General features: G+C 44.6%; 1 protein-coding gene across 11 annotated transcripts in view; it reads left to right on the top strand.

Annotated features, from left to right (window-relative positions):
- Positions 1-7,917, top strand: part of COL13A1 (collagen type XIII alpha 1 chain) — a 57,807-nt gene extending 49,890 nt beyond the window's left edge. For 10 of the 11 annotated variants that reach the window (XM_053984273.1, XM_053984281.1, XM_053984280.1 and 7 more), the window contains 3 exons: positions 2,787-2,873; positions 6,908-6,946; positions 7,472-7,917. In XM_053984273.1, coding sequence (XP_053840248.1) covers positions 2,787-2,873; positions 6,908-6,946; positions 7,472-7,474 — 129 coding nt within the window. In that variant the 3' untranslated portion in view covers positions 7,475-7,917. The remainder of the gene's footprint in view (positions 1-2,786; positions 2,874-6,907; positions 6,947-7,471) is intronic. The other variant, XM_053984277.1, reaches the window with a different exon arrangement.
- Positions 7,918-13,820: the final 5,903 nt, after the last annotated feature.

The following is a 13,820-nucleotide window of genomic DNA, read 5'->3' as shown; positions in this document are numbered from 1 at the left end:
CTAACACCTGTACACAGTGACAGCCCAGTTAACTCCTGTAGCAGCCAGCATGTGTTTGTGTGCCACACCTTCATCCAAGTGACTTTAGAAGGTGAGACCTGTAGCTCATTCCATCACGTGGAACATTGTGCTACACAGCTTGCTGAAGGCTGTAGGAGGGATTTCCTAATGTGTTCATTGTGGTCACACCTCTGTTCTAACTGAGACACAGGACTTGAGTTAGGCCAGCAATGGTGTGCCTTAGGAAATCCTGCTTATCTAGTTACTCATGTTTGTAGGGATTCCTGGGAAAATTAGCTGAGGTGCAGCCAGCAAATCTTAGTTCAGTACTTCTAAATTGTCCCTGAAGCATGAAAAAGAAGGTTGTCTTCTAGCAAACAATCCTGCAGAGGATCTGAAGGATGGAAATTTTGAGAAGATAAATTAAATTTGCCTATCTTGAAGAATCAGGCCTGAATCCTCAGGCATTGTCCTGATGTGATGATGAGGAACTGGGTCAAACCCAGAAACAGGAATGGCAGCTTTCTCATTGTACTACCTGTGTTATGGTAAGATAAGAAATGTGTGTTGAGAAGCTGCTTCTTTTTCATCAGGTTTTCTTGCCTGTTAAGGCTTTGAATCTGTATCTTTTTGATAAAAACATTTAGGAGCTATGGTTGGATAAAATATATATTTAGAAATAAATTACTTTTGGATTCGAGTCTGTATTATTACAATTGTATAAATGTGAAGAAGTTCAATACAGTACAAGTTTATGTAGTCACACCTTTTATTCATAAGACTCTGGCATCACCTACATTTATCTGGAGGTGTAATCTTTTATAGTGCATGTGCCCATATGATGATTTCATTATATGGATTTGCTTTTGATGTGTAGTGAGTGTTATCTATCTGCAATGGATTTCTGACCTTACTCTGCACAGAAAGGGCGGTTCTGGGCAGCACTAGCCAACTGGCATCTTAAACTAGGGGAGAAAGGTTCAAGTTTCATGGAAGCACCAAAGTTCTCCCCTTTTTTAATCATTGCACTTCTGGCTTTGCTTCTTAACTTTCTCTTCACTTTTGTTTTGCTTGTGTGGCTTCTTCTAAAAAACTGTCATTTTTAATTCCTAGACTTTTTCAGTTGGTTTTTGAACTGACTGCCTTAGTTAAAAGAAGGGTCTTTCATTAGCTTTCATTAATGGGATTTCTTTGAGCTCTGGCATAAAAGCAAGTGAAAACTGGGAGAAATTGCAACTCCTTATAGAGGATGAGCTGGAAAGCACCAGTGGGGAGTTTTGCTGGCCCTTGAAGCGTGCATGCACTCTGCCTCACTGCAGCCCATGGTTTGCAAACGCAAAGTGTGAGAGACTCAGGAGTGTAAATGGGCAAGTGCAGTATCTTAGGGGGACCCTTTTGCCACTGAGCCTTTTTACAGGGATTTCCCCTTACTCTGAAGTCCCAGTTTGCCAGAATCCTCTCTTTCCTCCATGCTTTTTAAATCCCAGAAATGCTCCTGCTGCTCTCTGCTTGGAGCAGGAGATCAGCATAGCTGTGCCTGGGGTCGTGGAACTAATGGCAGTGGGAACAGGCAGCATTTTGAGCAATCCAGCTGAAAAAGTGTGAACCCTGAACTTGTCCTGCTATTATTTTAATGCTGGGGGGGGTGGGGGGTGGGTTGTGTGTGTCTGTGCATCTTCCTCGCTCCTACAGGTCCACCTTTGTCCCCTTTATCCCTTCCTCCTCTTCCACCTTTCTTCCTGGTTCCTTCCTCTGGAGCAACCCATGCTGCATTTTTCCTGGATTATCCTCTCCATTCCAGTGCTTGGTTCTGGGTGACTTCTCCTCACTGCCTCTCCTCTCCCATCCATTTCTCTTGCCAGCTTGGGTTTAACACTTTTTTTAAAAGAAGAAGCGGCAGCCTGTGCTGTCTGATTTTATCCCTTAATTCCTTTAACACTCTCCACGAGGACCCTAAGCTCAGTTCCCTGTGCAGCAGCCCCTTCCCCCGTTTCATGCTCAGCAGCTTTGAGAATTTCCTGTTACACAGAAGGATTTGCTATGGATGTAACTGGCAAATACCACACTATGCCCTACCTTGTGCTGCCAGTTAAGGATCAGGGACCAGTTGCTGCCCTGTGGCTGTGCTGCCTAGGACTATTCCCTGGTCTAACAGGTTTTTTGGGAGAGCACTACTCAGAGCATCAGGGACCAGTTGCTGCCCTGTGGCTGTGCTGCCTAGGACTATTCCCTGGTCTAACAGGTTTTTTGGGAGAGCACTACTCAGAGCATCCCAAAGGATAGCCAGACTGTACAGACTCAGAGCTGAGTACTTCCTTCATTCCCTGGCTGACAGTTCCCTGAGTGAGACTTTCTGTAAGAATGGGAATTAAGAGCATCACAGTGCTATCCTAGAGCTCCAGTGGAAGAGCTCCCAGCCAGCTGGAGACTGAGATAAGATGGCACACTGCTGGCCAGAGGGGTGGTTTCCCATCCTGTGTGTCTGGGATCAGCCAAGGTGCCCCTCTCTGATGTATGGGAAGCCTTGAGAAGTGGTGTGATGATCCCTTTGATGCCGAGCCCTCTCAGTCTGTCAGTGTGGGACTGCAGCCACAGCCCCTGTTTATGCAGCTCAGCTACAGTTCAGCAGCTCCATACATTGCTCTTCACATCTCAGAGGGAGATTTAAAATAGAATGTTTCCTAAATGTTTATCCTTTTTTAAACTATCGCTGACATTTGTTTGAAATGGATGATCCTAAAGCTTTTGTGTATTCTCTTTTTCTTGGACTAAACTATTATTTACAGGGGGAAAGGGGCAAGAAAGGCTCTAGAGGGTCTAAAGGGGATAAGGGAGACCAAGGAGCACCTGGATTAGATGCACCCTGTCCGTTGGTATGTCCTGTTTCATCAAATGTATTGTTTTAAGATGTGTTGATGGGGAAGACAGAAGGAAATCATAACATAAACAATGGTCTTGCAAAAGTACAACATTCGGATAAGCCCGGCTGGGTTCCCACCACAGCCTGTGGCAAAGCTGTGGGACCAGCTGATCCTCTGGCTGCTGAGTGACCATGGTTATGTTCCTTCCTCTTCCAGACCTCACAAAGGTTTGGGTACATGGGGTGTCCCATGTGCTGGGAGCTCAGGGCTTTCTCCCCTGTGGATAGAGCCCTGTCTCCTTTGCTGTTGGTTACAGCTCTTCTCTGGAGATGCTCGATGGGATCAAAGCTACGTGACAGCGAAAGTGGAATGCTGGTTTCCTTGCCTTGGAATAACAGCCAGCTGATGTGATGGCCTGAGAGCACACAGGGCACTTGAGCTGCACTACCCAGAGAGAAAACAAGTCTCAGATCTCCTAAATGGGATGTGTTTCTGTCAAAACTGATTGGCTATAAGTCTAGACAAATGAATAAATAGAGGAATATGTGTACATTTTTATCTAAATCCATACGCTGCAGCAAATACTGCCAAAAATCTGCTAGCAGTGCCACAAATTCCAGGAGTACTTGGGGATTATTGTTTTAGAAACCCAGCTGCTGAGTCTCTCAGTGAGGATCGGAGCAATGGCTGATTTTGGAATGGAGGAAACGCCATTCCCATCCTCTCAGCTTTAACTCAGAGAAGCATCTCCTGGCTTGTAGATGACAGAAACTGCTGCTGCAGACACAGCTCACTCTGCAGACAGGGCTCTGTGCTGGGTGTGCAGCTGAGTGCCCTGTGCCAGTCCCAGTGGGGACTCGGCCTCTCCTCCTGGGACTTGGAGCTGGCTGGCACTGACTGAAATAACGATAGTGGTTGATTTCATAAACAGGGTCTCCGAGGTTTTAAAGGCGAGAAGGGTGAGCCGGGGTTACCTGGGCTGGACGGCCTGGATGCCCCATGCCCATTGGTATGGTGTACCTTCCCTTTCCTGCATGCTCGTTTGCTTTTTTGCTCTTGGTGTTATTTTCTGATCCCCCCAAACAGCTGCATGCCCTAGAAACACCTGGCAGGTCCTTCCTTACCTGTCTCCATACTCCCTCCCTCTCATTGCTGCTGTCAGAACCAGGCCTTTCCCTTCATTCTGATTCCCAACTGCTGTCAGCAGTACTTTGTGGCATGAGAAAATACGGAGTTGGAATGTGGTTTTATTTACAACTGCTTCGCTTCTTCCTTTGCCTTCCCTTTGATAATTTCCAGTAAACCAATGTATGCAGACCCAGCTCTATGCTGGCTTGGCTTTCTCACAAGGAGGAAGTGCTTGTGTCCTTCATTAACTCTGATTCTAATTGCTTGTGTGTGTTGAGAACAGCCTGACATGATTCCATATGACCTCAGTCACCCCATACATGAAGATGACTGAAAATAATAGTTATCCCATTAGTAAGCCCATGTGAAACATATTAATGGGGACACTTAATCTCCATGCTGGATAATTCCTATTTATGACTGTCCCCAAAAGTCCAAACTGTACCCATAGCATCCAAAAAACTTGAATTTAGGATTGCCTATTTCCCAATATCCATCTTATTCAAGTGATAAAATGATTATTGTATTAGTGCCTGATCTAGCCCAACTGTTGTAGGACAAAAGTATTCAGAAACACTTAACTTCAACTGATTTCTTGGTATCCCAATAAAGGTCACCAATTTTTCTGAGTTTTCTGGAGATGCAGCATTCAGGTGATATTTTTGCTCCCTGGGACAGTCTCAACATCTCAGTACTACAAAGAAACTTTACTCCCCTGCCCATCCAGCCCTGTTTGTCATGACAAGGCTTGCTTGAGGATGGTCTTTCCATGCTTTACGCTCACTTAAGGATGTTTGATGCCATCTGAAAGGGATGGGATATTGTTAGTTCAACTAGCTGGGAAAATGCATCCCAAAGCAAAAAGCCACATTTAGTTTTAAAGGTTTTCCTAGTTTCTTGAGGAAAAAAAAAAAAAAAAAAGCCATGAAACTGCCATTAAAAGCCTTTGTTATTTGAGCTTTGTGAAGAGCTAACATGATTTTCCTTCCAGTGTTCCCTCCTTTGGCTGCTGCCGTTGCCTCTTTGGGACAGCGACCACTTGTAAAGTCTCAGTTGCCGCTCTGTAAATTCTGGGTAGTAGAAACTTGTGCCAGTCCCACAGGTGAAACCATACCTGCCCAGAACAGTGCACAAAGGAGGAAGACCACAGAGCTGTGTGTTTTGTGTCCCAATGATCACAGCCAGATTTCCATGGAGTAACTTCTGGTTGAGTAAGGCACCTAATTTCACAGGTGCAAGGATTCCACCCTGCCCTGGCAGACAACCTTTCTGGTTTTGTCACTGTTCCCAGTGAGGATTCACCCCACATGGCCATGTTAGAATTCACACTTCTTTTCATACCTATTTTCACTAAGGGAAACTTGCCAGAAAATTGGATGAAATGTGGATGCTGTTATTTTTTTATACATGGTGTTCTGGCATGCAAGCTAGCTTGGGAACGTGAATAAGCATGTTTTTTGATCCAACTAGGTTAAAAGCTCGGCATCCAGCTGACACATCCATGTGTGTAGCTTACGGAGGCTGTGAACTAACTCTCTGCACATCTGAGATATGTGGAAGGAGATCCTTGGTACTAATAAGCATGCCACGTTTCCGTTCTCGGCACATTCGCCCGCAACAAACACTTCCTTGTGACCCTGGTCTTCCTTTGATCCCTGAGCTGTGACTCCCTGGCCTCCCATTCCTTCATACACCTAACTTCCCATCTCCTCCTGCCATGTCATTCCTATCACCACCAGTGTACCAATGGGAACACCACAATTTACCCAGTAAATAATCTGTAATTCCCTATTTCCACATAGTTGGGGGAAGGGGAGGAAACAGCACAAGGAGACCAAAGTCCAAAAAATGCATTTGAAAAGCAATGTTGTTATAACATCATGGCAGCGTTCAGTACATCAGCCCCCTGGAAGTGCATCTCCAGAAAATAGTTCATTTCTCAATATATTACTGTGCATTTGCTTTTCTGTTTGTATTTTTTTGGGGTTTCCTGGGGAATAGTGATAGACCTTGAATCTGCCACGTGCACACAGCACAAGAATTTGACTTCTCGTGTCAGACATGTATTTCCTTACACCTGACTTTATCTGCTGCTCCAGAGCACCTTAGCACTGGTGTCATATCTAGCCCATCAAAGAGGGCAGCACAGGGTTGAAATGAATGGCAGTAACTGACAAAAGCATTTCCCAGCCATGGAGCCCAAGACATCACAGTTGCAGAACTGCCAGGGGATTCCACAGAAATCCCAGAAATAACTGATGTTATTGAAGCCAAAGTCCCTTTTCAGGGAGTCAGCTGAGACATCCTGAACCAGCAGAGGGGCTACCCAGCTGCTTGCCTTCCTAATTTCCCTGGAGCAGGATCTCCCCAGAGGCAAGAGGGGACAACTGGGCAGTGTCTCACATGACAAAGCAAGCCCTTTAACAGGGCAGAAAGGAAATGGAGATTTTTTGCAGACCCTCCTCAGGGTCTGAGGTTAATGCTGACTCTGGGACTGGCTTTTAAGCTCAGTGTTACTGAGCCAAGCCTGAGGACACAGAGCAGCCACCTCTCACTTTCCACTGCCAGCCCCTGGCAGTTTATCTGACTGGGGTGGACCTCCTGTGTTCTTCTCTTCTTCCTTCAAGGCAGCCTGGATAGGCTCCTGTCTTCTCAGGGGAGGGTGGTTCTCGGGTACATAAATCCCATGCACAGCCTGCAGGCATTTCCCCTCTTCACCCCAGCCCCTGCTTCAGGCTGCACTGGTTCTGCCAGCCGGAAGTCTGGGTCATCTGAAGGATGAGGAATATCTCTCAGACTATTCCTCCAGCCCTGGTCCAAACTGTTTGTTGCAGTAACAGTTAACCCATGCCTTCCTTTCTCCATTTCCGTACTGCTTTCTGTGTCCTAAACTGCTGTTTCATCCATCTTTTTCACAGGGAGAAGATGGCCTTCCAGTTCAAGGCTGCTGGAATAAGGTAAAGTAATCTTGGCAGTGCTGCTGTGCTGAGTTGGCAGTGCTGATGTTTTCCATGAATCTGGCTAAGGGCAGAAGAGGTGTGGATGCATGGATGGGATTTCCAGGACTGTATCCCAGAAAAGTGGTAACCAAAACTCCTCCTTATTTAAATATCACAGTTCAGCTCTGTACAAAGGAGAGAACTGTATCTGTGGCCTTTGAGCTGCCTGGCCCCAGAGTGCTCCAATCCTTGCACAAAGATGAGATTTCCACCTGGATTCTCTCAGATGCCCCCTCCCGCACTCCCCAGGGTCTGGCCCCTTCATTGCCTGCTGGGGATGTTAATGCCAAGTGGGTGAGAGTGGGGGCAGAGTCAGCCCAGGATGGATCTCCCACCCTCACTTTGCCACCTGGAGAGGTGGAAAGGGTTCCTGCTGAGATCCATCACCACTGCTTTTCTTCCTGGAGAGCCCAGAGCCAGCTTCCCTAAGTGTCCTTCCCCCTGTGAGCTGTCACTAACACTTGTTTATGTTTTTTTTTGCAGTGATGATTCTAACCCTGGACTGACCTGTGTGTGTTACTGTACATAGAATATTTATTTTTATACTGTGTTCTTCTCTGAAATGCCAAAAGTTATGCATTTTTACAAATTATCAAAAAGTGGCATATTTTTTTTTGTACAGAAAATACCAGATCTCCCTTTTCCCCCATTTGTCAGTTCTCTGTATGATTCTATGTCTGCATTACGCTTGTTTTGTCATGGAGTACAGCTGTAATATTTACATGATATTTGTGCACACATGGTGAATATAGGAACTTAATAAATTATTGCATTTAAAGTGCCCAGAGGAACTGCCCTGTATAGATTTAAAAGTAATTTTCATTTTTCAAGCTGGATCATTCAAGAATATTTCAAAATATTATGTATTTTTTATTAAAGTGAAATATTAACACTTCTGTTGTGATCTCTTAAAGTGGTGCTGAAAAACCTCATAGTAGTCCCTGTGCACTGGGAATGTAGAGACACCATGATTTACAATTATTCTCCCATGAGCTGGAATAACCCTCATGACAAGGAGCCCTGGTTGGCAAGAAATTCAATGCCTTTCTAAATTGTAGGCTTTCAAGCAGCTTAATTAAAGCCTTATTTAAAATTAAGCATAACACAGCATACCTTGATATCCTAACAAATGTTTGTAAAATCAATCCACGTGGCTTTTAAAAATGTTAACCAAAGGTCGCATGCAAATTTGCAGAGTGTGTAATTATCATTTGCATATGCACATCTAAATTATCCTTCCTGACCTACCTTTGTTGATGTCTCAAGTCTAAACTACCCAGAGAGGAAAACACTACCAGACTAAAGTGAGCATAACAGTGTGCTTTCCTTAGGATATGAGGGGGAAAGTGGAAGGCTGAATCTATTCCCCAAAACACGTCCACTTGCCTTAGTCCTTCTCACAGGGGACAAAGGCAATGCAAGAGTCTCAGCTACCAGTATTTAATGATCCCAGAGGAGAAACTACCAGTATTTAATGATCCCAAAGGAGAAACACAAGTGTTGATTTATTAGTGGGACTGATCCACTGAAGTCCTGCTCTTTGCATGGTGCTGCCACTACAACAGGCTCCTCCTGGCTACAGCTGTGCCAGTGGAAGGGGTCACCACCATGATTCTCCCTATACTCACCTGTTCATCTGTTGACAAACTATTAATCGGGTATTTTTCCAGAAGATGCCATGCAGCATTTTAGCACCATTATAATGAAGTGACAGAGTAAGGGACGTAGTTCCCTTGTACACAGGGAAAGGCCTGCTGGGGACTGCCCAAGGATCCCATCCCAGCCTCTGACTGCTGCAATCCATCTGTCACCTCACCCTTTCAGAAATTTATTGAATTTCATCTAAAAACCAGTGAGTTTTCCAGTGCCCTGTGTCCTTTCCCTCCCCACCCTGCAGGCTGTTCCAACTCCAGTGCCCTCACAGTTAGGAAACTCCTTGCAATTTTCAACCTAAACTAATTCATGGTATTTACAACCATTTGTTCTCATGCCAACATTGTCCTTGGGATGAAACGTTTCCATGCATGATGTTTTCATGAGATGCTTGGTGTACTGGAGCTGAAACGGCACAGAAAGAAAATGAACCAGAGAGCACTGAGGGATTCTCCCTGGTCTTCTCAGTAATAGATGTCATTAGTGTAAGCCCCAGCTCCCTGTTAAAAGGCTGTGCAGCTGTGAAGCTGAGCTAATTGGAACAGCTAATGTTCCAGTTGTGTTTTAATTGCACACCTGTTAAAGCAATTGCTAAAGTCCCAGCCAGGTGTACTCCTTGTGCTTTGGGTTTGGAAGGTTGTAGCAGCAGCAGTAGCGAGTTCCTGCTCTGATCTTGAAGCATTCAGCTGCAAGGTAGGGTGTGCGAATGCTTCAGTCCCTTCTACAAATCCTGGCTATTCTTAATCCTTAAAAATATAGAGATCCCTAGGAGAAGCTGCCAATGCTTTCTGTTCCCTTTGGTCTGTGTAGCATAGTTTTTGTGTAGCTGGTTTTTGTGATTGCACTGCATGGGATTGTTGTTGGTTGTTTTTATCTAATCCAAGAGCACGTCTGCCACCTTGTCCTGACACAGCTTCTAAAAGGTTAAGGACTCTTGAGGTGATGCTGTACCTGTTTTATTTCTTGGGCTGCTTTTGATTGCTGTATTTGTGAGAAAGCTCTTGCCTGAGGTGTATGGGACCTTGAAGTGAAATTGCCAGAACTCTTGATAGTACCTTACTTGGGTCAGAAATTATTTACCTACTACAGGAAAATGTGTAGGGTACCCACTCATTTAAAGGTTGGAAAAATGGTGACAAATGTTCCCTGTGGCTGTTGCGGATTGTAGCAGGGGATCTTAACTGAAGTGCCAGATGACCATTTTGGATTGCTGTTCCACAGCCCCAGTACTGATACAATCTCATCAGCCGCTGGGGGTACACAGGAGGGCTCAAATCAGTGATACCACACTGACCTGCTGCTCTTCCCAAACCTAAGCTTACACGTCAAAAGAAACCCAAGCAGGGCAGTTGGGTTTGTACCACCCTGAGTGTGGCAATTTAGTTTCAGGCTCTGTCCCTACTAAAACCTGTCACCCGGCTGCTATTGCTGTGGATTCCTGTCAATTCTGCCTGTCTGTTTTCACGTGAAACCTTTTGTCTGCCACTTCAAGGGTCAAACTCCTTGGCTGATAGCCAGAAAGTGAATCTGGGGGTGGAGAAGCTTGGGAAATGGCAGCAGAGTGAAAGGAGAAGGAGGACCTTCCTGAAGATTTGCTGGAGATGTTTTGCAAGTTCCCTCCCTGGAGCTTGGGAAGAGTTCCTCAGCAGTGCACCAGGAATGTGTGCCCAGATGCTGGGGCTGCAGGAGCTCGGCGTGCCAGCACTTTCTGCTTTGCTTTCTGTTTTCTCCCAGAGTGGCAGGGGTTGAGAATGGCACCATTTATATTCTTTTGCTTTGGTCATTTTCACTTCATTCTACTATTGTGGTCAGACTCTTCAGATGAAGAATTAGGCTAATTTTCCAGCAGCAGCTACATAAATGAGTGCAAGACATAGACAATATTTCTGGGAGGGGATCCTTTGATCCAAGAAAGAAACCCTTCTTGAACATTTCTCTTTAGAAAAGCAGAGAAACCCCAGAACTGTGTTCAGTTCAGAGTGCTGCTCAGAGAGGATGTGATAACACTTTTTGCTACCATTTCTGGTTACGAGGTGACAAACTTCCACCTGTATCGTTGATGATTCCATCTTTAACCTTTTCATCACAAACTTTCTTCTCCTGTTTAATTATAAGGAAATTACATTGGTTTGTTTGGGGTTTTTTTAGACCATACTGGATTCTGAAGGCATGAAATACGTTGTCAGAAAAATGTGGAGGGTGGAAAAAGTCTGGTTTCACTGACTAATTCCTTTGCTTCCTGTACTTGTGCTTTGGTCTCCACTGCACCCTCTGGATGTACTTTGTCTGGAGCCCTCCAGAAATGTTTTCTGCTGGCCCATTAAGGCCCTTTTGTGGGCACATCTCCACAGATGTACATCCAGATGGAAAAGGTTCCGTTCCACTGTTACATGTTTTAATATATTCACTAAAGGGAAATAAAGACTTGGCAAAGTGCTGAGGGGTTCAGAGGACGTTTCCCAGCTGCCTGAAGGGCAGAATATACAGTCCTGGGTACTTCCTACCAGCTGCCATGCAAACCTGGCATCCTTTACTCAGCCCCCACTGCTGAAGGTTAACATGTAAGCTCAAGTGTCTTTCCACGACAGCTCTTGCAATTTATTTTAAAAAAACCCAAGCATAAGTGCCTATCTTTTGAACATGACAAAACATCTCTACTTTCCTAAGTGCATTGGGAATCCCGTTTGCCCAAGAACTAAACCACATATTTAACTTTGAGGGAGTGATTCCCCGCTGGCCTAAATGATGCTATTTGCATATTGAAATACTTGGGTGAGCCAGGGCCATTGTTATTAGAGCTAATGAATGATATTATCTCAATCATTAGACAGATCCAAGTGCTAAGCAATTCACATTACAGCTGGGGAGAAAGTGTTGATTTCAAGCTCAAAGGGATGCCATTAACCCAGAGCAATCCCAGATTCAAACACTCTTTGTCAACACAAGTGGAATCATTCTGATCTTCTGATAAGGACACCTGTACCTGACACCCATCTCCTCTCTCCACTGCACAGAAAGTCTACTGTTAAAATAAGTCCAGGTTTGCAAAGATTGGGAGAAAAGTCCTACTTTCATGTTCATCTGAAGAATTGCAGATTTTTTAATTGAGATTTCTAACAGATGTGTTCAGGAAATAGAGCAGTGGGGGAAGAAATTGTTTCAGTTGGGAACCAAGCTGGTGGAAAGATTAATTTATTTTATTTGTATTTTTTTTTTAATTTTTACTTTTTTGGGGTGGGCAGAGGGAGAACCTGACCAGAACTGCAGGCGGTAGGTGTGCATTTTTCCTTCTTTTTTAATGAAAACCGTTATATATATAGTTTGATAATGTTACTTTCACTTTTTGTTAATGATTTTTGGGGGCAATTTGTTTGCTCTATTCTGTTTTCCTGTGTTTTCTTTTAGGTATATTTTTAATGGGCTTTTGGAATAAGTGCATAGAAGTTCCTCACCCAAAATGTCCTACGGACATTCCTGTCGTGTTTTTTCTCCCCAAGTTCAGTAGTGAAAAGGTGCTTTCTATCGGCAAACGCGTTTTTAGTGGGGATAAACATATCCCCAAAGGCCACACCTAGGGACCAGGTGCCAGTGACCTCTCCCAGACAAAACGCTCCCTCCACAACTCTTCATTTACATTTACAAAGATCAAAAGGGCTATGTTAGGGACCAGCCGATTGGAAATGGTCTCTTTCCACCTTAGGTGGTCTGTCTGAAAGCAGTGAAGTCTGGCAAGAGTCGCTGTGTCCTCTTCAGCAACCTTCTACAGCCTGAAATAGCAGGCTTGGCTAGAAAGAGCTGAAAAATTAAATTAGGAAGACATTTATTTGAAAATGGCAAGTTCTTGGAGGGTACCTGCTCAAGTATTAATGTCTGTTGCTATTGTTTTCCCTCCGCTGAATCCAGCAGCACACTCAGGTTCAAGCTTAGCTTTAGGCTGTGCTTCACCCTGAGCTTTGCTGGATGAAGGTATCCCCTTCTTTTACACTTTGGGTGTTTTCTTCCCTTCCCCTCTTTTTGTCCTTATATCTTCCAGATGTCTTTGATCCAGACAAAATAACTGTTTGCTTTTCTACATTTTCAGAAAATCTCTGTTGGTCACATTTGGATCATTTTCCACTCACTGTTATTATCTACCCTTCCTGCTGTCCTCCCTTTCTCCTTCCTTGTAGGCCTGCTTTGGTAAACGTTTTGGTCTGATGAGAACATTGTGACAAAACATGAATTAAGACTGTAGATGTTTGTGGTTTATTTTAGAGTTGACTGTAAAGCTTTTACTGTTTAAAAGGCAGCAAGGGTGGTGTAGTTTTGTAGCTTTCTTACGATTTTGTTTGTTCTTTTTTAAACGGAGTTAGAATATTGCAGATTTTTTTTCAAGAAAAACCTACTAAACTTTTGTTTTTCCTGCAAAACATGAGTTTGTTGAGCTGCTGTTTCAGAGCTTAGTAAGTTAGATACTAATGGCAGGTACGAGAGGACTGATGGTGGAGCTTGTGGAGTGCAGCTTACACTATTGCTTTCCATGGTATGCTGTTTGTCAGTCTCTTGTCTCCAGTGGGGGTTTGCTGGGAGTGTAAAATTCCATTTTGTGATAATTCCATTGTTTTTTCACAGTAATGTTTCAAAATGTTGCTTCAGTAAATTGTGCCTTTTGCTCTCCTGCAAGGATTTGCTTTTACCCTGCTGTTGCACCCCATCAGCAGTGCCACAGACCGAGCAGTTTCATCTTTTTTTGAACCTTCCAAAGGAAGTGTGTTAGCTTCATGAATTCCACAGCCTTTTCTGGATGATGCCAGTAAAAAGGAGAGGGGAGACACTTGGCAGCAAGACTGTGCAGGCCACCATAAGCAGACTCCTTCTCCAAGCCTGGTCCTTCAGCATTCATTCATGACCTGTCCCATTCCCACTCCCTTGGCTCTGCTATTCCTTGTGCTCACTCACCATTACTGGGCAAACTGAGGCAGAGCATTCATTGTCGTGTTCGCCCCCATCCCAGAAGGGCTGAGATTATCCCCCTGCTGCAGGGAGCCTCACCCTACCCCATTCTCATGGCTTTAGTGATGCAGAATGAGCTCCAGATGTTGAGCAGGGCAGCAACAGGAGGGAGCTCCAGATTTTTGGGGACAGTCTGTGGATGTCATGGGCTCTCCACACTTCCATCACCAGTGGGTGCAGTGAGTGG

The sequence above is a fragment of the Vidua macroura genome, chromosome 8 (genome assembly GCF_024509145.1).
Source record: "Vidua macroura isolate BioBank_ID:100142 chromosome 8, ASM2450914v1, whole genome shotgun sequence".
Classification (NCBI taxonomy): Eukaryota; Metazoa; Chordata; class Aves; order Passeriformes; family Viduidae; genus Vidua; species Vidua macroura.
Note: the sequence above shows the minus strand (reverse complement) of the source record. Positions and strands in the feature narration are given on the sequence as shown.